The sequence below is a fragment of the Microchirus variegatus genome, assembly GCF_963457635.1.
Source record: "Microchirus variegatus genome assembly, chromosome: 13".
In the NCBI taxonomy this organism is placed as follows: domain Eukaryota; kingdom Metazoa; phylum Chordata; class Actinopteri; order Pleuronectiformes; family Soleidae; genus Microchirus; species Microchirus variegatus.
This window is the reverse complement of record NC_139814.1, coordinates 19589179-19614572: the sequence shown is the minus strand read 5'-3', so window position 1 is coordinate 19614572 and position 25394 is coordinate 19589179. Positions and strand designations below refer to the sequence as shown.

Sequence of the window (25394 nt, the reverse complement as noted above, 5' to 3'; positions counted from 1 at the left end):
TGCTCAAATCCACATTGATTCACCTGACTCACCTCACAGAACATAGGCAGTTTTTTGGCAAAGTCCACCACTCGGGTTATGGCAGGGGTGATAATTTTTGTAAACTGACTGAAGGCCTCTATGTCCACTTTGTTTCCTTCAGGCGTGTTTGCCATCGACGCATGACCAATATCCTCAGGCTGAGGAGACACAGAGCGAGGGCAGGGGAACGGTCAGAGTCTGGAGGAAGTCGCCGGTGTTTGTGTGAAAACAGTCAAACAAGCGTTTATGTGAGGAAATCTGAAAATAGTGGTCGTGTCACGTTGGACACGTGTGTGAATTTCTGTTGTCTCTGTTCAATGTTGTGGCTACATCCACACCTGTGAACCCTTAAAATAACACTTAAATAATGGTTATTATACAACAGTTGTGTCGGACAACACATGCACTTTTTTTTTTAACTCTGTGCAGTTAAACCTGTGTTGTGTAATTAATAAAAAACCTAAAATAAAATACATTTTAGCAAAAAATTGTTTTTTTTTGTTACATTCGTAAAGCGGTGAGATTTATTTTAAGAAATCTAGCCATGCAAAAGTTGCTTAAAACAATTTAAACACAACATGCAATATTTTAGTTAATTTTTTTTGAAGTTCAACTTTAAAATCACTTGAATTTAAAAATACAATCATTCATGGTAAAAACAGCACTACTAACAGAAATAAGCCAATTATACTCCAAATGTATTTAAATTTACTACTAAACAAAATCAGCCAATGGGGCAAGCAAATTTTATTTGGCTAAAATTCTCCAAACTAGGTTGGAAATTTAGTCGCTTAAAACTAGAGAAAAATAGGCCAAACTTTAAGAAGAAATTCTGTATAATGTGAGAAATGTTAACTTTAAATTTGTATTACTTTTCTTTTCCTTAGGGATTCACACTTGAATTATTCTTAATTAATTTAAAGAATTTATACTTTATATAGCTGTAGTCGTTTGTCTCGTTTTCTTATTTTCAGTGGAGGACAAATACAGGAATATTATTTTAACTCAGGCCTTAATTATTCTTAGTTAACTTTATTAACAATCCGAAAAGCTAACACTTTCAGTTTCACCTCATCGTCTTTAAAAACCTTTATTCTTTAAATAAAAACACAGTGCTAGCATGGACGCGGTCTTACCTTTGCTTCCTTCACCCCCGCTGCACTCTGGTCAGAAGTATAGAATAAATTACATGTTATTTCATTAAGAAGCATTGCTTCCTCGACCTGTTGGATAATCAACAGGAATCGTGAAGTTTTCAACGGAGAACTCGAGTCAAGGCGACTAAAAAGATAAACATGTTAAAAAACTGAAGACAGATGAAAGAGAGGAAAACAGTGGAGGACAGACGTCCAACATGGGTTTCTATGGCAGGATTCAGTCTGAGGACGCGGGCGTCGAACCTGGTCCTCGCAAAACACTGCAGCGAGTAACGCCCGCGCGAGCACAGACGCCGATCTGATCAGCGCTTTAACGAAAGTGAACGGACGAAAACAGTTTTATTATCCAATTTTCAACGTTTTAATCCTGAGAAAGCACAGATTAGATGATCCAGTCAAGACACAGGACCACACACTTGTTGTGTTTAATCTCGTCCTCTATCAGTTCTCACAGAAACTCGCGTGATTTAACGTGACTTCAGAACAGAAACAAACATGGAGGCGGATTCTCGTCACCGTCCGTTAATATCTGTTGTGTGCGTGCGATGTTTTGTGCCGATGACGTTAAAATCGGGTCTGTTAATCCCTCACATTTCAGGATAATTTTGCCAGATAATCTGTTCAAATTAGCCTCAAATCGGAAGCTCCCACGATTGTCGGAAAGGACCAGATCGGGACAGAAATCTGGTCGATTATCCTCCAGTGCTTTACCCATCCTGACTTTCTTCATTCTGTCTGTATACATTTAAATGCAGACTTATTTGAATAAAGAACACATTTTTTCTCCTCTGTTTTTGTTACAGCACCACATACAGGCCGGGCATATGTACTACATATGCTTCTAGTGTCACGGATGTCTGTTTTCTTCCGTGTGAGTGTTTGCTCTGATCGCGCCATAGAAACCCAAAACAAAGTCGACAGCCGAACAGACTTTCAATCAGCACAGAGCGATCAAACTTCACAGAAAAGAAAAAAACGAAATTAGTCAAGAGAACAAAATGGGGGGTGAGAAATCGCACAAAAAGCTCCAAACAGAAAGATAGAAAGGAAAGTGAAACGGCACCAAGTCGTTAGTATGAGGAGTTAGGGATCACTGCAGGGTAAGACATAAAGAAAACAAACAAACAAGGTTCCATTTTAAATTAGTGCAGCTGCAGAACTGAGGAACACACTTTTCTCCATCGTCCAGCTAATTCTCTCCACTCTACAAGGAGATACAAAAAAAACACATGGACATATTAACACAGGGAACAGTGGCACAGTGGAGGGGGAGGAGGAGGAGGAGGAGACGTGGGGGGAGGTCAGGGACGGGTGGGAGGTGAAGGTGTGTGTGTGTGTGTGTGTGTGTGTGTGGACAGGATAAGGCAGAGTAATCAATACAGTGAAGCCTGGTTGGTCAGGACGGACGGACGGACGGACAGCGGGAGGGAGGTCGATGTCTCACCAGGAACTTCCGCTTCTGTTTCCAGTGGTTGCCCTGGGCGTTGGTGGCCATGTGGGCCTCGGTCACCATGCGGATGAGGTCCCACTCCTCCTGCGTGGGCTCCAGCCGGTCCCACACCGTCTTCTGCAGCTCCTCCTTACGACGGCGCTGCCGGTTCTCCTCGATCAGCTTCCGCTTGGCCAGACGCTTGCTGTCGTCCAACACCACTGGAGCGGAAGAGACGGAGACAATGAGAGGAGGAGGAGGAGGAAGAGGAGGAGGAGGAGGAGGACACATGACAGGACAAACATGTTGAACAAACACTTTCAGCGTCTACAGGTCTGAAACTCAGTTCTTCTCCCGGTGCAGAAAAAAACATCCAGATGCAATCGCTCACAAATAAACAAGGAACAAATGAAGCGACAGAACATAAAGAAGCAGAGGAACAACAAAAACAACAGGACATTGAGACACTCACAGTCCGTGGCCATCCCCACAGCGATGCACTTCTTGAAGCGACATTCCTGACACTGGTTCCTCGTCACTTTGTCGATGACACATTTGGCCTCAAACTTACAGGCGTAGGTCGGGTTCAGGTTCTTCTGGATCGTCCTCCTGAAGAAACCCTGAAAGAGCAGAGGGACAACGCACTTCACGTCACGCCACGATGACGACGAGAGGGTGAATTCACCGCGACTCTGTTGCTGTTTTGTTTTTTTTGTTTTTTTTTTACCTTACAACCTTCGCAGGTGATGCAGCGATAGTGATAGCCTGTGGCTTTGTCCCCGCACACTACACATAACTCATCCTTGTCCAGGTAACTTGGTATGTACCCTGCAGAGGAGGAGGAGAAGAAGAAGAAGAGTTGATGTTAAAATGACAGTATTTCCTTAAGTATATGGGCAGACTCTTTGCTGCCACCTAAGGGTACGGTTCAGTTTGGTACAGAACAGTACGGTTTAGAACGGTAAAGTCCTCCAGTTTACCGTACGAGAATCACCTGTGGTCTAGATCGGCTCCACCCATGATCAGTTGACCATATTGTACCATTTTACTCTGGTACCTCAGGGGAAGGGTAACGTACTGTACCAAACCAAACTGGATGGAAACATGGCTTGAGTATGCTTAGTATTAGATGTTTCTCAATCTTGGTCCTCAGGTACCAACTGTCCTACATCTTCTAGATGTTTCATGAAACACCCAACATCAGATGATCAGACTCAGGTTCCTGGTCATTTCAGGAGAATCAGATCAGTCTGAGAGCGCAGACCTCAGATCCAAGGCTGACTTTTACAAACCAGAGAAGCCTGAGAAAATGTGGATCAAGAAGAACCTTCTAGATCTGCATAGAACTTTAGATCGATCCATCCTGATCTGTGAAGATGTCGATGAGAACATCATCTGAAGACAGAGCTAGGACTTGTTTTGCCCGTTTAAAAGGGATTTCTTGAACGAATCAGTGGGTGTAACCATGTTGACTGACATGAGATAAACCATCATTTCTGTCCATGCCCAGCCTGACCCGGTAGGTCAAAGGTCAGCAAGTAAATTTGACCTAAGGGCAATATTTCTCCAAGTATTTGAATACTGGGCAAAACCATCAACCCTCTTTTTTTAAATTAAAAAGATGTTTAAAGACATCTTCAAACTGCTCTTTGACTCAGTTTATGGCACCGATCACCGCTGATCACACTGCTGCGTCCAGACGACCCACTGACTTAACACCTGGCCCCTTTTTAAGGCTTCAACTAAATCAGATCAGCGCTTTGACAACAGGTTTATAAACCGATCAATACTTTTTTTTTTTTTAGGAAGGGGGGGGGGGGGGGGGGGGGGTTTGTGAAGAAGGCAACAATCCATCATTCATTCATTCACCAGCCTTCTGTTGCGTCAACATCAATCAATAATCGACCTCTCATCTGCATCAAAACCTCCTCACAGACTCTGTTAAATCTTGGATTTAGGCTCTTCAGATTGAAATGATAAATCCCAGACATTGATCTATTGATTTGAGGAGCGGTCGTCTTTAAAGAGAAGCAACAAGGGCTAATAATTATTTTCCATATACTCAAATATATCACTTAAAACTGAATCATTTTTGTAGACCAATTTGAGAGGTTTTGGAGATAGTGATCGACATGTTTGTTTTTTTTAAAGGATTTTCTGACATTACAAATCAACAGATTATGGAAATAATCCTTAGTTGCAGCCCTAAAAACAAACACATACAAATGACAGACATATACAAATGAGGGCTGTTAAAAAGGACCATCGCGTAAAGGTTTAGTTGAAAATTAAAAAGGCAAACCGTCTGTTTAGAAGCATTTTGAACGCAAACGTTCATGAAAAAATGTTAGGTAAAACAATAAATTATTTATAGTTATAGAGTTATAGATACAATTATATAAAGAAATAGATAAAAAATGTAGTTTTAAAATAAATCCGCAGCAAAATAAAACGCAGAATCCAAAATAGATGAATATACAAATAACTAAATGAAACAATAACAAATAATAGCAATAAATCGATGAATTAGTGACTGAAAGAAGCTATGAAAATGATGTCAATATTATGAGATATACAGTAAATGAAGGGAAAACTGAATAGAAAATGATTTTTTGACATATTTTGACCAAAGTTAATGAATAATAATAACTTCAAACATTTATTCAATAACACTCAGCAGTGTAGTGAATTTACACATTATAATTTATAATTTAGTGTGATTACAGACACACTAAACTTTGTCAAATAAGTTTTAATGACTCAGCAGAATGTATTATAATCGTATAATAGCATTTGCATTGTTCAAATTTTTTTTTAGAAGTAATAAATAGGCCTTATTTACATTTGTTATTTCCCCCTCTGTGGCTCCAGTATCAAGTATCTGTGTAGCGTAAACAGTGACGCTGACTCTGGTACCTTTCTTGTGCGCCTCCTGCATCCACTGCAGGTGCGAGAAATCCGCTTTGATGTCGGGGAAGAAGTCGGAAGTCTGATGGAGGCAGTGGCTCAGGGGAACGTCCACGCTGTAAAAGTCGTTCTTAAACGCCGGCGGCCCTCCGCCGTACGAGCACGAGTAGTTCTGCGGCGGCAGCCACGCCTGCTCCACGCAGGGCGGGTGGTGCAGCCGCTGGGGCTCGCAGTGTCCGAAGCCCTGGGGCTCACCTGGACACATGCACTGGTCCAGCGCGTAGCCTCCGCCCACGTTGACGTGAGGCATCTCGTACGCGTCTGACATGCAGTAGTTCATCGTGCAGAGTCACAGAGGAGCGGCAGCATACGAGGAAAAAAACTTCTCCGAAAAGAGTCGACGTCAGTGTGAGTGTGAGTGTCGGACGTTTCCTGACGTGGGGAACATTTCCGCAGTAACTCCCTCACTGACTGCGACTCCTCCACCTGCCTCCGTCCGGCTAATTTGAGAGGCAGAGATTTATGACGACGTCCAGCTCTAATCTTGTGCTCCACAAATCCCCGCGGTGCCACAGACAGCGGTGATGTCACAGATTAAGACGCTGAATGTTGGACACAGCATCCCATAACATCCTCAGGAGTGTTTTGACAAAGCGATGTTTAATTCAATTTAAAAAAAAAAAATGAAGTAAATCATAAAGGATGTAAAGAGTCTGAGGAGCGTTGTTGTTGTTGTTGTTGCTGATTGCATTAGCGCCGCTGCCATCCTAGGCTACCTTTGACCCCTGTGTTTGTGTTAAACCCTCTTGCTTATCCAGTGAGTGTTTCAAACGAGCTGGTTACACAAAACTATCCAGTTATGACACTAAGACGATTTGGAGCAGGTGCTTTCGTTCACACGCAGACGCCTCATTCTGACTCTAAACTGAGTTTATACTGTTCCAGATTCAGATTAAATCCAAATAATCTATATGAAAAAACAACATCAGAGCAAATTATACCATCGACATGTTTTGGTTACTTTGATTTGTTTTGTTGCAAACCATTTTTAATTCAGGGCTGAATACATTTTGTCAGATTTTCCAGCTTTTTAAATCTGGTTTCTTTGCTCCATAAAACAAAGAAAACATTACAACTGAATACATTTGGCTTCACGTATTTGTTGTATTTGAATACTTTCTCACACCTTTTTATTTCTCAAATTCTTCCATATTTGATTTGTTATTTTTTGTAATTGTCTCTAGTGTCCTATCACTAAAATCAACTATAATCTCATCTTTAATCTGCAGTAAAGTAAAAAAAAATTTTGGAACATTTACTTTCATATTTTTTAGTTTATAGTCTTTTTTTCTCGCCTGAAATAATAATAACGCGAGTCATTCTGCAAAAATCAATGTCGTTTCCCGCGTCAGAGTCAGACACGCACAGGGGCGACATGTCGAGCGACACATGTTGAGCGACACATGTCGAGCGACACGTCGCGTGTTGTGTTTCAGATTATTCGCAGATTATCTCACACACACTGGCTGAACTCAGCCGGATTGATTATTAGGCCTCCTGATCAATAAAGGTCTGTCTGCAGAGATGCACTGTGACATCATCGACCGTTTGACGGTTGTCATGTCAACCGTGACACACAAACACACCGGGACCAGGTTTTGGTCTCAATGAAGACGACTGGTCCTGACAAAGTCAGTGTTTACAAAGCGGTAACAAATACAAACATATAATATACACACCATCATTAACATAATGCGTCTAACCTTAACCCTTACCTTAATCCTAACTTAAACCCAATTCTAACCCTAACCCTAAAACCAGGTCTTAACCCTGAAAAAGCACTTTAAAGTTGTGGGACCAAACAAAATGTCCCCACAAGGTGTTTGTATGTGTTTTGGACCTTACACATATATAAATACAAGTACAAACACACACACTGATCCTACTGAGGTTCTGCCTCATTAGGACCAGGTTTTGTTCTCAGTGCGGACTATAAGTCCTGACAAGGTTATTGTTTATAAAGAGGTACCAAATACAAGTATACACACACACTACCTGTCGGTCCAGTAGTCCTCGTGGGGACCGGTAGTCCCCGTGGTCTCCACGAGGACTGGTCCTGACAAGTTCAGTGTTTATGACAGAAAAGGTAACAAACACACACACGCACCTGGATTTAAGAAGCTATTATTTCATGTTTCATGGGACCTTGCATAAATAAACACATAAATACATGAATACTACAATTATATTTAATCGATGGAACCTTCATATATTCATTACAATAAGTTTTTTTGTGGTTTTGTGTCTTATTTAAATGTTATTCTTCCCATTAAATGTTGTGATTCTGTATTTTATTTGATGATTGTAAACTTTCTTTGTTCTTAAATAAGTAAAGTGCAAAGATATTTATGGATATGATTTTGTAGTTCAGTGCGGCTCAGAGTGACACGTTTGTTTGTTTGTTGTCATTGTTGTGGATGAATGAGATTTGGATGAAGCGTTTCACTGGAAAAAAAAAAGTCAAAATTCTGAATTTCTTTCCCCCTCTGAATTCTAGCCAAATATTCTTGAATTAATTTAAATTTTGAATCTGCCAATGGAGGAACATTTTCTTGACCAGGAAACTTAAAAATAGCCTGTAATAGACTGTAATGTTCCTTAAAATGAGGAAAAACTGGACAAAACTGTGAGAAATATTTATTTAAAATTAGTCTTTTTACATTTTTTTTTTACGCCAGATTTAAGAACATAGACCTCATAATTTCTTATATATATATATATATAAATACATATATGGTATATAATTGTCTATCAACAGTCTCCTGAGATCACCTGCGTTTAAAGGACCACGCTTCACGAAAAGCCGATTTCGCCAGGTTGCTCACATCAAATCAGATTTTTTATCTTCTTACTAAACAGCCAGACCAAACGCAGACTCAGACACGCGAACATGTTGCCGGGTAACGCATCACAGCGAGGGGACATGTGAACAGATGAACACATGGCGCAGAGGCAGCAGAGATGCGTGCAGTTTGGGCTTTAAAATCCCTGCTGCTTGCACTGGTGTGAACTCTGTGAATCACAGGCGGTCTCTGCACACCATCAACGGGACAACGCTGAACGGGATTATAAAGAAATGCAGATTATCACGCACAGGTTTTAAAAAAAAACAAAAAACGTTAACTGTTATTGATTCATGAGGATGTTTTAAATCAGTCGTGCGACAGAACGAAAAAGGGTTAAATTGAGGAATTGAAGGATTTTGGTAATTTACGTAAATTTCACAGATGATAAAAATTCCAAAATAAGGAACATCAGTGTTTTTATGACGCTGCTAACTCACAGACAAATATTATTACATTAAAAAAACAAGGAAAAACAGGTCAAAATTTGACAAAACTAGCCAAAATTTAAGGAAGTTGAACTTTTTACACACTTGTTAACTTAAGGGTCTTTTTTTTACTTTAATTTATACCTGAGAATTTACTGTATTTCCACCGTGATCTCCAATTATACAAACACACCAATGTGTGATTGTGAATTTAACACAAACTCACTTATAACTTACAAACTGTGGAAATTGAGGAATTGAAGGTTTTTGGAAAATGCCACAAAAAAAAAAACAACACAAATGAGTAAATTGCAGTTCATTTCACAGATGGTAAAAGTTTGCAAAATAGGGAAGGGACATAAGAACAATTTCGATTTACGGCACTGTTTGCACACACAAATATTCTTACGTTAAAAAATATTAATAAAAAAAACTTACTTACTCTACATTACCGACCAAAATTGAATTTGTGTCCAACTCGAGGCTCGTGGGCCACATCTGGCCCGCCATACAATCATATTAGTTTATTTAGTAGATACTTCAATGTAGGGGCATCAGTGTGCCACGTTTGCTTGTATATGTTTGTGTATCATACAAACATATGGAAGTGTTTACTCAGGCACAAGTTTGTTTTACTGAGTTTGTTTTCAGCTGCAGTGGTAAATAATTTCACCCTCTGTTAACGTTAGCAACTGTCCCAGAAACAAACATCCGATCCTTTCTTTTTTAAAATTCAAAACATGTGCGACAATAAATGTGGTGAGGCTCTTTTATGTTCTTTTTCTTTATGGTCCCCAAACTATGGAACAAAGGTTTGTAAATATACTATTAATTATTCATGCTTTTGCTTCACCCTCGGCTGATAGTTCTGAGACTGATAACTGCACAGCATCTGGATTATGGGTTCACTGTCACAGTACTTACAACGTTTTATATTTGTATTTGTAAATGCTGTTTCATACAAATTTTTTTTCAAGTGTGTTTTCGTTGACCTTTTCCGTCTCGGCCGTTTCTGTCGTACTCTTATCACTGATAATAAAACTGCTCACACAGGTTTCAGAATAAAAGCCTGACGAGTCCAGTTATAATACGACACTTAACGCGACTCAAACACGTCGACCCACTCATGCTGAAGTGACACTTGTGACTGTGGAGCTGCCGCTCTTTTAATCCCATTAGTTGTGGAGAACAAAGTGAGATCTGCGTGACAGCGATACGTTTTCGTGGAAATGGACTGAGCAAATATAGCCTGAGACTAAAAATAAATAAATAACTAAGTCGTCAAGGGATTCAAACTACAGTACGGATAAATTCCCCAAAATTTCCTTTTAAAATTGCAATAACAAAATACCTCTTTTTATATAATTTATATAAATAATTGTTTATCGTACTCATTTTAATTTAATTAATTTTAAGAGCCAGCAAAAATTAAAGTGTTAAAAAGAGAAATACTATCAAAATACTTGGAAGACATTTACAGAATAGGATTACGGCCACATTAAAAAAAAGAAAAAAAAAAAAGAAGTCTGAGATTAAAGTCAGAATTTTGACTTCTGACTATAATCTCATAATTCTGGCTTTTAAATTTTTTTTTGTCATTATTTAATTTTTTTTTTTTTCAAAGTCACTTCTGTGATTTAAAGTCAGAATTCTGAGGAAAAAAAGCCCATTGACAATTTGTTTTAAAATTAGAATTCTTCATAAATGAAGTGAATTCTGTCATTTAAAGTCACAGCAATGATCTTAATCTCAGAAATGTATTTATTTATTTATTTATATAAAAACATTTTCACATGTGGCCCTAATGCTATTCCGTAGAAACTAATAAAATAAACAGTTAAATTGATAAAAGACGACATATCTGAAGCACAGAACAACACAGGTCTGGTCAATACCGATACTGATACCGATAATATCACGATAAAACAACTGATAATAATGAAAATATAATGATAATAAACATATTGCAAGACAATCATATAGCGACACACAACGATATCTCACTGAAGAAAACAAAACGTTAACGTTAAAAGTCTCTTAATGTAGCTTATCCATCATTATCCTTTTACTTTAGAGCACATTCATTAGTTCGTTAAAATATCGATATCAGCACTAGCGTATCGACTAGCGTATCACATGAGGACGGATGAACCACCTCGAGTAAAGACCGCTCAATGACCTCGGATTTCCGACTCGTGAACTCGGAAAACAATCGTAAACAAAATGGTGCAAATCCTGCGAATTAATGAGCAATCAATGCGTACGCGACATAATCTGGTTGGACGAACAGTTAAAAAGGCTTAAACGGGGATTAGGCACTTCATCCAATAATAAGTGTGAGTGTGTGACAAGTAGATGTGATCAACCTGCAGCAGCTGGTAAAGAGGCACTCGCTGCTCACTAAATCTGCTGCTAAACCAGAGGCCTGATACCAGTTTAACTTTTTGATGAGGTGACGTCCTCGCGCTGCGCTAATCTCAGCCCAAACAACTGTGGACACACACACACACACACACAAAAAAAAACGCCTCGCAAAAACAATCTGTTGTCTGAGTCGACAACAAACACCTGCGCTGCTTACTTTAAGACGCAGAAGAGGTTTAGCATCAATTATATCTCTTCTTTTTTAACCATTTATCACGATTCCAGCTAAATCTTTGTTTCACGGCTATTATTGACAACATCGGGTTTCAGGCGCTCGTTGAAACTTGAGCAATGACAATAAAATGACTTAAATATTGTACAGTAATTATTTTATACAACATTATTTTATAAATAATATATTACATTGTTATTTATTTTGTAGGAATATTAAAAAAATACCACAAAAATGCACCTTTACGGTGCATGTCTGTAAAGAAAATCTGAATAACAATATATCAAATTATTTACATTTAAACAGTCAAAATTAGCATTTTTTCTGTATCACTTTGTACAAAGACTGCACATTTAAACAAAAATATATATATATATCTTTTTTTTTTTAACATTAACTTACCTCAACTGAGTTTATTCTTTAAAAACCTTAAATAACATACACTCTAAGTGCTAAATAGAACCATATAAGGTTCCTTGGCTTGTCCTCATAGGAGAACCCTTTTTGGCTCCAGGTAGAACCTTTTCATAAAGGCTTTTGGAGGGTTCCAGGTGGAACCTTTTGAAAACCTTTATTCAGGAAAGGGGCTTTAAATGGTTCTCTGGATCAAAATGGTTCTTACTGGAACCATTAGTGTTACCAAGAACCCTTGAAAAACCTTTTCTTCAGGAAAGGGGTTTTCAGAAGCAAATGGTTCCAGGTAGAACCTCAGCCCTTGTAGAAGAACACCTTTGGAACCCTTATTTCTAAGGGTGTAGGACGTCCAGAAGAATATTTCACATTTCTTGGGGTAAACTAAATTTGCTCCTGCAGCCTCCAGCTCCGGAGCCTTTCTATATAAAATCACCATGGTTACCACATTTACATCAGTGGTACTGTGTGTGTGGAAGTCACCTGACTGACGACAGCAGGCTTTTACAGACACGCACGCACACACTTTATGATTGATTCGTTGAGGATTTGGGGTTCAAAACCGGTCATGAACAATGAGTGGACGTGAGGAGACGCTTTCCCTGAGACACATGTCCCCGGCGACTCTGTGAGGACACATGCCCCCGGCGACTCGGCTATAAGTTCACTATACGGTGAACTTCGAGGGGAAAAGTTCATCGTAATCTCCGGGAAACAACACGAGGTTAAAGTTTGAGAGGATTATCCTGCACTGAATGAATAAATGAATGAGAGATACAATTATATAAACTAAAACTTTTTAATTCTCCTGCTATTTGTTTGTCCTTCTGTGTATCTATCTTATTTTTTTTAATCATTACTTTGTAAATTTAACTGAGAACCTTCATTTTCCGGGGAACCATAACATACGTATGGACCGTACCACAATGTGAGGTTCTTTTTTTTAATTTAACCCGAGAACCTCATCTCTCATCATCTACTGATAAAAGAGTAACAACAGACTTAGTGCAGGTGCAGCTACTAAAACCAAGTTTAATCCCCCAGTATTTACAGTAAAATATTCCCCTGCAGTTGAGCGAGTGACGGATTAGGATTAGAAAACAACAAACACAACTTCTCCAAATGAACAATAACTGACATTACCTGATGTAAACACAACCATTCACGCCATACGAGGCGTTAAAAACAAGAAGATTTTTCTCAGACTCAGATAAATAAATAAATAAATAAATATCTTACCATTTTGAAGGGCCTCATCTTTCCAGGGGGGGGAGCAACTTTCTGATGGCTCTGAAAAAAGACGAGAGAGGAAGTTTAAGAGAAGAGAAGAGTAACTTGAAGTGAATCAGAGGCAAAGTGACGCCTCGCTGCTTTTTCCACGTCAGTTCAAAGGTCACGACGTCAGAAACATCAACCTTTTACATTTACACCAAACCTCCCACTTTCAAGAGGCCAACAGACGTTATATGATGTGTGGTAGTGGAGAACTGCCGCGGATTATGCTACACTTTTTCAATCTAGAGATCATGAAATACTCATCTTGTTTGGTTATTATAAAGTCATTATTATTATTATATCTCAAGATATCCACACTTGTTTTAAGTTATTTTCAGTTTTATAGAGGAAAACCTGCTAAAACATGGGAGTATTTATTGTTTTTTGACACATATAAGAGTTTGAACATCTTCATTAAAGCGTGTGAGTGAGGCTTACCTGACATACTGGTGGGGTTTAAGGCCGAGACGTCATCCTCAGAGCCTCCTCAGACGTCTGGGCACATACCTAACTGGAAACACAAACACGTGATCGTCACTCACTCGTTCTGAACAAATCATTCAGCTCACAACAAAAACAGCAGGAGGAGGAAAGTGAACTGTGCTCTCAGAGGAAAACATCTGATGTAAATCAGCTGCTTCTTCACCTGATGAAAAAATACTTTTTTCCCCTGCATCTTAGTTCAAGGATGAAGACATTAATTCACACACGCACACGAACACGCACACGCACACGCACACGCACACGCACACGCACACGCACACGCACACGCACACACAGGCTCTCCCTTAGGTGTTTATTGTTATGCCTGGGTGACATCTAGTGGTCGCTTGTGAAACGTCATGCTGCCTCACAACAGACACGAGAACAGTTAAAGGTACAGTGTGTAGATTTATCTCATAATGGACTCATGAAAAACAATAAAATGTATTTTAACTTCATTTTGTCATTAATGTTAAACGTCGGGTCTTCTGGCATCTGGCGGTTCCTGGAGGACAATCATCTTAGAAATAAGGGTTCCAAAAGTGTCCTTCTACAAGGGCTGAGGTTCTACCTGGAACCATTTGCTTCTGAAAAACCCTTTCCCGAAGAAAGGGTTTTTCAAGGGTTCTTGGTAACGCTAATGGTTCCAGTAAGAACCATTTTGATCCAGAGAACCCTTTAAAACCCCTTTCCTGAATAAAGAGTTTTTAAAAGGGTTCTTGGTGGAACCTTTTTAAAAAGGTTCTACTTGGAGTCAAAAAGGGTTCTCCTATGAGGACAAGCTGAAGAACCTTATATGGTTCTACTTAGCACTTTTATTTCTAAGAGTGTACTGCTCGACTGTACCAGGGCATATATATATATATATATATATATATATATATATGTAAATATATGGTATGATCTAAAAACATGGCGGCATCACAACAAATATGTGACATTTAAAGGCTTAAAATTATTCACATTTAATGATCAAAGTAGAATATATAATAATGTATAATATTGTTTATACATTACTGATAAAAAGTGCATTTTCGGTGCTTAGTGGTACGAGTGTGACATTAGATATTAGAAGCGACCCGACCTTCTTAAAATCAAAATGATATTCCTGTTCAGCTCCAGCACTTTTGGAGCTACTGAAGTGTGTCCAGGATCAAATCAGGAGAATAACTGATTAGAATCCTAAAAAGAAAGAAAGGCCACAGCAGCGGATACACAGTCCATTTACCAGGTAAGTCTGTGACAGGATGGAGCAACAGAGGGGGGGACGACGACAGCTGAAGCATCACATCTGACTGTTACTGGGTAAGATGACAACAACAACAACAATTACAGCAGCAGCAGACATGTTGGTCTCCAGAACCACTCTGTGCACGTGTAACGTAAGTCTGCGGTAAACTGAGAAACCAGGAAGCTGGACGTCCTTGACCCACCGTCCGTCCTCCTCTACACACACACACACACACACACACACACACACACACACACACACACACACACACACACACACACACACACACACACACACACACACACACACACACACACACACACACACACACACACACACACACACACACACACACACACACGCGCGCGTTCTCGTTACTCTCCTCCCACTGTTGCTGCAGTGAGCTGCAGGCGACGAGCCTGTTCCTGCTCAGTCACACCTTTTCTAGTTCAAAAGTGATATCGGTATCATGACCTAAGTAGTTTTTATATCTCTTTTAGACGTCATGCACAGCATGCATGTGTGTGTGAAAGGCTCAAATGGAAAAAGTCCTGCCTCGGTGTAAACTGGGCCTCTGGGTTTTTCTCTTTGCTCGCTGCTGTATCATCAGCGAGGGGAGAATATACCACATTATCGCTCACTGTGATTAAAAAAGCACTTACAATGAGTTCATTGAGGGGATTTTTATGATTGTGGTTCTGCAACTATATTCTCCGTTAATCAGTTACTTGTTTTGTCCCAAAATCCAAACACAAATAGCCAAAGAATTGCGTTTCTCACTTCTAAACCTCCTCCTGCACAACCTTCTTTGTACAATGTGCTAATAAACTAAACTAATTATTGGGATTGAATGACCCTAATATCCCTTGGATGAGAATATGTTCACATTTAAGAAGCAGAAAAATGAGAAAGCTTGTTTTAATAACCGCACAAACAGCTGTTTTGATTATCAAGGAAGTGGAAGATTAATCAAATAATCACTGCAGCCAGAGACACAATGGGGAGCTGTGTCTTTCCTCGTGATTTATTATGATCTTATTAAATGAAATATGTATCAGCGAAGTTTTGTGGTGGGAAACGTTCACGTCGTCCCATGCCGAGTATCCGTGCCAAATGATGCTAAATATGCTAGGTCCATAATAATGCTTTTTGCCGAAGCGAGCGGTATTTTCACGACGCTACAGATCTATACTGTCAGCTCGTTTCCCCCACAGGTGAAACTAACGTTTAAATAAATCCACTTCTCTACAGAAATCATGTTATAGAGTCAGCGAGATACAGTACGTGAGAGAGAGCGTGGAGTTGAATTTGTCCTCGGGGAAACAGGACAGTTAAAGAAAAAGAAATAAAGAGCCATGGTGAAGTGGAATGATGCGACACATAACATTACATATGGAGTCACACGGGATAATGAATGCAGTGCTGAGGTCACACGTGGGGGGAGAAAAGTCACACGTTCATCTGTATGCATAGCAATGAGGCAGATCAACGTTTTTTGTTAAACATGGAAGATCTAATTCATTCATTTGAATGAATAATTATACCTTATAGTTCTGTCCTTGGTCAAAATACCTTAAGGATGAAGCACGATGAACGCTCGGTTTTTGAGCGTCTGTCTCTTTAAATGCAAACGAGACACAGGAAACTACGTCCGCGTCACCGAGGCTCCGGGAGCTAATAGCAGTTATAGGCACATATAAACTGTCAATCCTCTGAGGCTGGAAGTTTGTGTAGAACTCTGTGCTGCACTGTGCAGCCAAGAATAGAACACTTTGCAGACTTCCGCTCTTCCCGATACTATTGCCTTCGCCTGCACTCTCACATTTTTTAGGGACAAAGCAGAGCTCTGCGTGACGACAATTCCAGGAATGTCTCATTGTGACGTATCAATGAGGGCGGAAGTCAACATGGCGTGAAAAGATAAGCGAGTCGTCTTTTTTTCACACTTTGCCTACTCATAGGGCCTCCTGAGTCCCAAATATAAGTATTAAAATGATTAAAAAGTTGCGTTTACATGTATCTCCTTTAATACACTCTTAGAAATTAAAGTGCTAAGTAGAACCATATAAGGTTCTCCGGCTTGTCCTCATAGGAGAACGCTTTTTTGGCTCCTACCTGGAACCCTTTTGGAGGGTTCCACCATGAACCTTTTTAAAACCCTTTATTCAGGAAAGGGGTTTTAAAGGGTTCAAGTAGATCAAGTTGTTACCAAGAACCCTTATAAAACCCCTTTCTTTGGGAAAGGGTTTTTCAGAAGCTAATGGTTCCAGGTAGAACCTCAGCCCTTGTCCAAGGGAACCCTTATTTCTAAGAGTGTAGAGAAGGAAATCAAGTGATTATGAAAAGAATCATTATTTTATGTCTGTTTTAGCAACAATATGCAGAAATAAGCATTTAAACACAGTCTGCATGTGAACCAGAAATCATTGAATACACTGCATTTACTTTCCAGGTGAATTATCACCGTACGTACGTCATGTCCTCGTCTCGCGCCGCTTTCTTTAGCTGCTCGTACAATGAGAATAATATTCACCGCAGCCCTGATTTATCAGCTATTACAACAAACCGACCGCAGAGTTCCAACAAAGTCCTAATGAAAAAGTATTACAGCTGTCATAACTCCTTCATGCTGCAACAACAGCTGGCGTGAAAAGCATTTATGGGGAAACTGTACTGCGGTTTTTCTGAGAACATTTCACTATCCAGACAGTGAAAGCCTGAACGCTGCCTTCAGCCACACGACAGGTTTGTGCGGCTCTAATGAGGACACAGACTACTGATAGATGCTCGATGATCTTCTGGCAGGGACAAATGTGCTAACAGATGGAAGGAGGGATGAAAATAGGAGAAGAAGCAAAGTGAACAGACAATGTATGAGCTGTGACATAGACACAGACTGTAGGTCACAGTAGGGCGTTGGGATAACGAGATACAGCGGATCATACTCGGCAAAGGGAAACTGCGCCAGGGAACATTATTAATAACCACCGATCTGATTACTGCATCACAGACAGCAGTGACATCTTTTGTCTGGAGGAACAGAACAGTTGGTACTTGATATTACCAGTTTACAAAGCTCTTCCCTGGATCTGGTTTCAAGGTTTTGGTAAAATATCCAGATTTGAGGGGGGGGAAAAAAACCCTCTCTGGTCCAACCCTCTAGGAAAACCTTCTCCACACTGTCTGACAGACTGACTAAGTAGGACAGAGTTTTGTTACCATAGCGCTATTTTGTTTTTTTGTGTGCACGTTCACAGTCTAAAGCTCCTAAGAATACTTTGCCTACAAATATTCAGAGAATGTTTTTAAAAAGAACAAAATTGAGTGAACTATCAGTTAAGTTCATGTCCAGACTGAACAGAAGGAAAAGGAATCAGTTTGTGGAACAATCTTGGCAGAGAAGCCAAAGAATCTAAATCAAATAATGACATATATACGCCACGGTTGTCTTCTCTTTTTGTGTAAAATAACAGGAAATGTATCTTCAGAAGTCAATCCAAGCGGACAATCTGTACTATGACGCTATCATTGAAGAGCTTTGAGCTGCGTAGAGGAACTTTGAACTGTTTTAAAGAACTTTGAACGGCGGACCGCATTGTAGTTATTGATGTACAACTTTCTAGAAATGATTATTAGAAGAACAACATTGAACCAGAAGCAACTGGAGTTTTCTAAAAGCCAATTCCAAGAGGAAGTAGTTCCAGAAATGAAGACATGTCTTGGATGAGAAGTGAAATGTCTCCAGAACTGAAGACACATTTTTGACGAGAAGTGAAATCTCTTCTGAAATTAAGACGCGTCTTGAATGAGAAATTAAACATCTCCAGAATCAAAGAAGTTCCAGAACTGAAGCCAAGTCTTGGATGAGAGGTGATACGTCTCCAAACTTAACTCGAGCACGTCCAGTTGCCTACAGCTAGCTAACTGCAGAAGATGACAGAGAACCTTCAGAGAGGTAAAGTCCAGTTGTTGCTGGTCCAACGTTTTTTATGATCTTGAAGGAGAATCTACACCAACGTCGTTTCTAGAAAGCATACAGCAACTTTAAGTTTCCACTCACATTAGCAGTGGACACGCACATTCACTTCTTGTCTATGAAGAAAACAACCATTTACTTTCTAAAAACCCTGCAGTCCCAGCACACCGTTATCACACAAACATCCTTAGTATGTTTTGTTTTTTTTTCTCTAATGTGAAGTTGACACGTTCTCCTCTGAAGATGTGGTCCGTCTAAAAGAGTAAAACACGATTCAAATTGGGACAAACCTGGCTCCATCACGTAGAAGGTCCACAGATGGCAATTTATTTTCAGAGGGGAGAAAGCAATCTTACAGCCGAGTGCTTTTTGTGGCTCTCTAATTGCCATTTCTGCACATTAGTGTCCCAAATAAACATCGGTGACAATAATGGACTTCCACCGCAGGCATAAATTAGCTGCAGTGGCAGAAAGCAGGGTTGTATCCGTCCACCCTTCCCATTCTCACTTTTAAATATAGCCTTTTTTTCTACTTCCTTACTTCCATCCCTGCTCCTGATCAGGTTGAGCTTTGTTTAACCTCTGCTGTTGCTTTATGGTGATTAAAACTCTTCTCATCTGTCTGTGAACATTCATCCAGGTCCAGGCCACTCCATATCCAAGTGCAGTAAGAAGAAGAAGGCGAGTGGCCTCAGTGAAGTGTCTGCACTCGTCCTCAGCTCAAAGCCTGTATATTTATTTGCCTCTGAGAGCACGGGCAGAGTTACAGTGTGTGTCCCACTTTTTCAGCTGTGTGTGTGTGTGTGTGTGTGTTTATTGATTTCTACCCTTCACTTTCCTGGAACAGCCAGGAGTCCAAATGGAGTCCTGAAAAAATCCACATTTTTCCGTGATGACAAACCGCCGAGTTACTTTTGTGTCTACAAAAACTACAAAATCACCACCAGAGTCTCATCCACCACAGGAAAAGGTCAGGGATCAGATCATGTCAACAAAACCTCATACTGGTTGTTTAGAGGAGAACAGAATAGAATAGAGAGCCTTTATGGTCAGTTTGGTTTAGTACAGTATGGCACGTTTTCCATTAGGAATAATAATAGCAAAATAACCAGCTCCAACCCTATTTTGGCTCCCTTCTCTTAGGAACCAGCGTATAATGGTCAGCTAGACTGGCTCCTCAACTGAGTGGGAGACAAGAAAATGTCGGAAAAAAGAGCTGCTGGACGTCCTCCTGTGTTGCCTGTTATGTCTCATGTCTGACTCTGGACTTAAAGTGGACCTAGACTGGAAGTTCCAATTAACGCTGTTGTTTAGTGTGTATCTGCGTCATTACCTTGTTTATGAAGCCCTGAAGGTTCTAAACAAACAGTTCCGCCACTGCTGAGAACGCTGTGTTTTATTGTAATCTCGGGCTCAGCGAGATCTCTGAAAAAACCTGTTCCGGTTACGTAAACAGCATTTCTCCTGAACAGTAGATCCTCCTGCTCCGGGCGGGAGTCTGGGCACATCCGGTTGCATACATTGAACCTCAGAAGAAGAATAACGTCCGTTGTGGAGGTGTTTCACGAGTGACAGTGTCTTCTGACTCTGGGTCTGACTCCGGGTCAAAGTCATAAAAGGGACTGCGGCTGGGAGTCGTGAAGCTATTTTTAAACACTGGTAAAACAATGTTTTGATAATGAGTAGCAGTGCATCCACCGCTCCAGAGGGGGTACTGGCCAATCACAAGACAGTTGGGAAGTCTCTGCGTTGGCTGGCCAATCACAACACACTCTGTCTTCTGGGGGTGAGATTTATGTCTGAAATATCGTGGCTGAGGACAGCATTAGAAAACAGGAACTTCTATCGGCTCGTTTACAGCAACTAGGAGGTTTTTGACCATAAAACCAAGTCAATATATGTAAGTAGACCTCCATAACCAACATATATGTGCAACAGGACCACTCTATGTGAGCTTTAAGCATTTCAAACTGTACCTTACTGTACCAAACCGAACCAAACCATGATGGAAACACAGCGTATGGTCCATGATGAAGTACCACAGAATATCTAATATGCCATTCTCCAGTTTCCCACAGTCCAAAATCATACTGAAGTTAATTGGACTCTCTAAATCAGGGCCAGATTTGAAAATACGAAGATTCCCGGAGGCCAATGGTCCCTTCAGTTACTTACAAATGCGCTGTTTTATCGTAATTGAAATGTTTAAATGGCGATGTAACCAAATCTAAGCCACGCAGGAGTGAACAAACGAAATGAACCTGTCTCTCTTTCACACCTGGAGTCAGATAACCTAATAAACTTAACAACATAATAAAAGGTGAATGCATGTACGTAGTTGTTTGTCATGGCTGGGTTACAAACCCTGGACTCTGGTTTCAGCTCCTAACTTCGCTGAGCTAATGGGGACGACTTTGTCAAAGTCCATCTCTGGCCATAAATAATGCATGATAAGAACAGAAGCTGCAGGTCGTACACAATCTGACCAAAATCACCCTGTGATCAGCTGGGATTGACTCTCGTGTGGCAGATAAAGCAGGAAAATAAGCCTGAATGAACACAATTCAGATGCATGAAGTGCTAAATTGGTCTTCAATTGTCCTTAAACAGCACCTGACCTTTACAACACAGGAGGACGGAGGTGGTGGTCATTGTGTGCGAGTGTGTGTGAATGTTCAGTGTGAGTTAATAGCTCTTTCACCGAAATTCTATTTTTAATGCTAAAATACAGTTATTATTGTTGTTATATAGTAAAGCACCTTATCATTTCTTGATTAAGACGTCAGATTATAGTGATTTACTTGCATTCCTGAACAGAAACGTTTCTTTTAGTGGTTGAATTTCTCACTTCTGACTCATGATTTGGGTATAAAAAAGGTTGCCAAAGAATAAATAATCATGTTTTTCGCGTAAATACTTTGATAATATCTCATGTGGTTAATATCTGCCGATACAAAAGTGTGAGCCCTTATAACGCAGATTAAATTGACCAACAGGGAAATTTGCAATTAGTTATTTCCGCCAATCTTTCAGCGCCCACTTAAATTAAAATTTCACTTTGATTCCACTTGGCTGCACAGAGGGAATGTTTGGAAGCCGACAGACGCTCTTGTGAGTCACTTGGAAGGCTATTGTCTCAGGATGCTTCTGATGTCTGGCACACAAAGCTGAGCTCAGACACTTCTGCGTGGGAAACTCGAGAGGTCGCCAGAGTCGTCAGGGTTTCAGACTGCAGATCTGGAGCTGAGCGCGTCGCCGCCGCCGCCGCCAACGCCACCAACGGATCACAACTCATACAACTCCACGACTAAACAAGATCAACCAAATCAACCAGTTTATTTGACAAACACCAACACTTCCCTGTGCTTTGAGGGCAGACTCGCTCCGCTCTCAACTGTCTGGTGGGTGTTCAAAGCCTGTGATTGGAGACGCAGCAGCACACTGTGTGTATGTGTGTGTGTGTGTGTGTGTGTGTGTGTGTGTGTGTGTGTGTGTGTGTGTGTGTGTGTGTGTGTGTGTGTGTGTGAGCACTTCCTTCTCTACACAGAGAATCATAATTCCTCCACCACCGCAGCTACCACATCCTGAACGACAAGACGCACAGGAACACTGTGTACTGTACTCTATCAGTGTAGCAAACACACACACAACACAACACACACACAACACAACACAACACAACACAGTTGACGCACTTATAAATGAAGATAAACTCAAAGACAACGCCCTGAACACTTTTAATACCTCGCCTGCTCCTGGTGAGCATTTACGTGCAAACATGACAGAAGGATTCATGATCGATTTATGTCGCTATTGATTCAGGTTTGCATGTACATCAGTGTCATTTAGGTTTTCCAGGAATTACACACACACACACACAAACACACACACACGCCCACAAAACCCTAAGTCAGCAAAAACAAGATCAACTGATATTCGAGAGGATTAAAAACAGCAACAACAACATGAACCACAAACACACCTTTAAACCTGTATGTTCTGACTGTTGTTGCTGTTGTCACCACAGTGTAAACCAGCAGAGACTCACACACACACACACACAGAGGCACACACACACACACACACACACACACACACACACACACACACACACACACACACACACACACACACACACACACACACACACACACACACACACACACACACACACACACACACACACACACACACACACACACACACACACACACACACACACACACACACACACACACACACAGAGATAAGGACTGGACTGAACCACTAAGCTCCTGCTCCACATCTGCAGAGAGAAAAACCTCGTCTTTTCCTGTACGTGTGAAGTTCAGGAAGGAATTGAGAGCGACGTGTGACTTAATTATGATCTGAATTCTCAGACTGGTTCCAAGGTTGATGTAATAGATGGACTTTCACGTTTTACTCTAATTGATGGCAAATCGATGACAGAATTTATTCCACGTGTCCCCGCTGACTGTTTTATATAACAAAGTTATATTTTTTACACTGGTTGTCATATTTGTACATGTTGCAGCTAAATCCCCCCCCCTCCCCTTTTTACGGTTCTCTTCCAAGTGAGTACTAGAAACTATGTAGCCGTCAGTTAGCAACAAAACACAAAAGATATTTAGTTTGTCCATAGTGGGCTACTGTAAAAACATTGTGGTTTAAAGTGGCAGCCGCTGTAGAGCACATCTTATGTGTGTGTTTGTAACTTAACCACATGAATTTGCTTTAAATAATCAGTCAAAATTTGTGTGCATGACGCGTTTCCATGACGACTGACCGGAAGAAGACGCATGTGATGTCGTATTGTTAAAATGAGTCTCTAAAGTAACGCTAAACTTTAAAAAAAACAGAGGCACACATACACAGTACACAGGTACGCTGATTAAGCTAGTACGCTAACAGCACTAAAGGAGCTAATGCAGCTAATGGAGCTAACTGGTAAACGGCGCCTGGACTCCGGTGTCGCAGCACATAAACATGACGTCACGCGCGTCTTTTTCCGTTCAGTTGTCATGGAAATGTGTCGCGCATCAACACGCATTAACCTAGTGCCCAGCACTAGTCAAAATGTAATAATGTGGACGATTATTGTTCATTTTTGTTAGTGGGTACATTTCTGTACCTTACGTACATGTTTTAAGATACTGAATTTAAAAACTTGAAAGACAACCATTTGTACCCTTTTAGGTACACATTAGCAGACAAGTTTCCACCAAGTGGAGGAGGTACCAAAATAACCAGTTCCATTCTTTGGCACCCTTCAAAACACCCCCCCCCCCCCCCCCCCAGGGATTAATAAAGTATTCGGAATCTGAATTCTATTACCTTAAATCTATCTACCAGAGTAAAATGGCCAAGGTGGACCTAGACCGTACCTGGCTCCACCCACAACCGTCAACTGCGACCGGTGTTTCTCCAACGTCCACAGACAAACGGCCACAAACCGAGCAGGAAAAACAGAGCTGCTGGAACGTCCTCCACTGTTGTCTGTTGTGTCGCGTTCAATGTCATCGTTCTCAGTCGAAACACGAGCACAAGGCAAACACGAGCCTCGGGGCTTTACTGTACCACGATGGAAACACGGCAATTGGTACTTTTATAATTGAGCGTGTACACAAAACAAGCTTGTAAACAGGAGCACGAGCAGCTGTGTTCACCTGCGATAATAATAATAATTTAAAAAAACGACGGCTGCAGATGGGCATCAGGACCTTATCTAAGTTTAAATGTCAGATGTCTTGCTGCACTAATCTCCCTGAACGTCTGCCTGCATCATGACAACAACACTGACAACAGTCACAGCTAATTGACCAATAATGCATCTTCTTTATTCAGATAAGACTCTCATCATCTTCGTCAGGCTAACCACCGTGCCCCGCGGCGCTCTCTAATACTTAATTTACGAAGCTACATCACACACACAATGCAACGCGATACAGGCTCAGCATCATAGCAACTGGTGTCACAAAAAGGACAGCAGATGGTGTTTTCATTAAAGAATTCAAGCTGATAGAAGAATCAACCCGATGGCTTTGTTTGGGACTCTCCACTGCTCTTATTATATTACATTAACTTTCGAAAGCAGCCAGAGAGAACACACACACACACACACAGACACACAGACACAGTGACAGGCCAAAAAGGCTCGGTGTGTTCCCGTTACACTGCACACAGTCATGATCATGATCCCTCACAGGAGAGCCGAGAAAATAACACACTGGGAGTATTATGAGCAATAATCCATGCACCGCTATAATGACCAGCAGCGAGAAACAACAGGCGCGGAGCATGACAAACGGCTGACAGCTGGCACCGGCCATCACCTGCACACCCATTAGTGATGTTCAGTGTCTCATGTTAGCATTTTCTACATTTTCACCCCCCCGACACGTTGATCCATTACAGGAGACGTCAGGGCTGTCGCGTCAACGCTTTATTCGAAACGCGATATTATTTGGAACGTGGCTGAAGTAAAGTTCAAACTGTAATTACGTGCCCAGAATGTCTGCTGCCGTCTCTTACTGTAAGTGACTATATTTAAAAATACTAAATATTATATTTACGACAT

The 25394-nt window shown here is 40.7% G+C and overlaps 1 protein-coding gene across 2 annotated transcripts in view; it reads right to left on the bottom strand.

Annotated features, from left to right (window-relative positions):
- The window catches only part of thrb (thyroid hormone receptor beta), a 95164-nt gene that overhangs the window by 6968 nt on the left and 62802 nt on the right, over positions 1 to 25394 (bottom strand). For both annotated transcript variants that reach the window (XR_014592992.1, XM_083899803.1), the window contains exons 3-9: positions 13566 to 13638; positions 13092 to 13142; positions 3335 to 3435; positions 3080 to 3227; positions 2623 to 2828; positions 1158 to 1184; positions 33 to 179 (exon numbers count right to left, since the gene is read on the bottom strand). Coding sequence is in view for 1 of the 2 variants with exons in the window: in XM_083899803.1 (XP_083755929.1) it covers positions 33 to 179; positions 1158 to 1184; positions 2623 to 2828; positions 3080 to 3227; positions 3335 to 3435; positions 13092 to 13142; positions 13566 to 13572 (687 nt within the window). In the remaining variant the exon portion in view is untranslated. The remainder of the gene's footprint in view (positions 1 to 32; positions 180 to 1157; positions 1185 to 2622; positions 2829 to 3079; positions 3228 to 3334; positions 3436 to 13091; positions 13143 to 13565; positions 13639 to 25394) is intronic.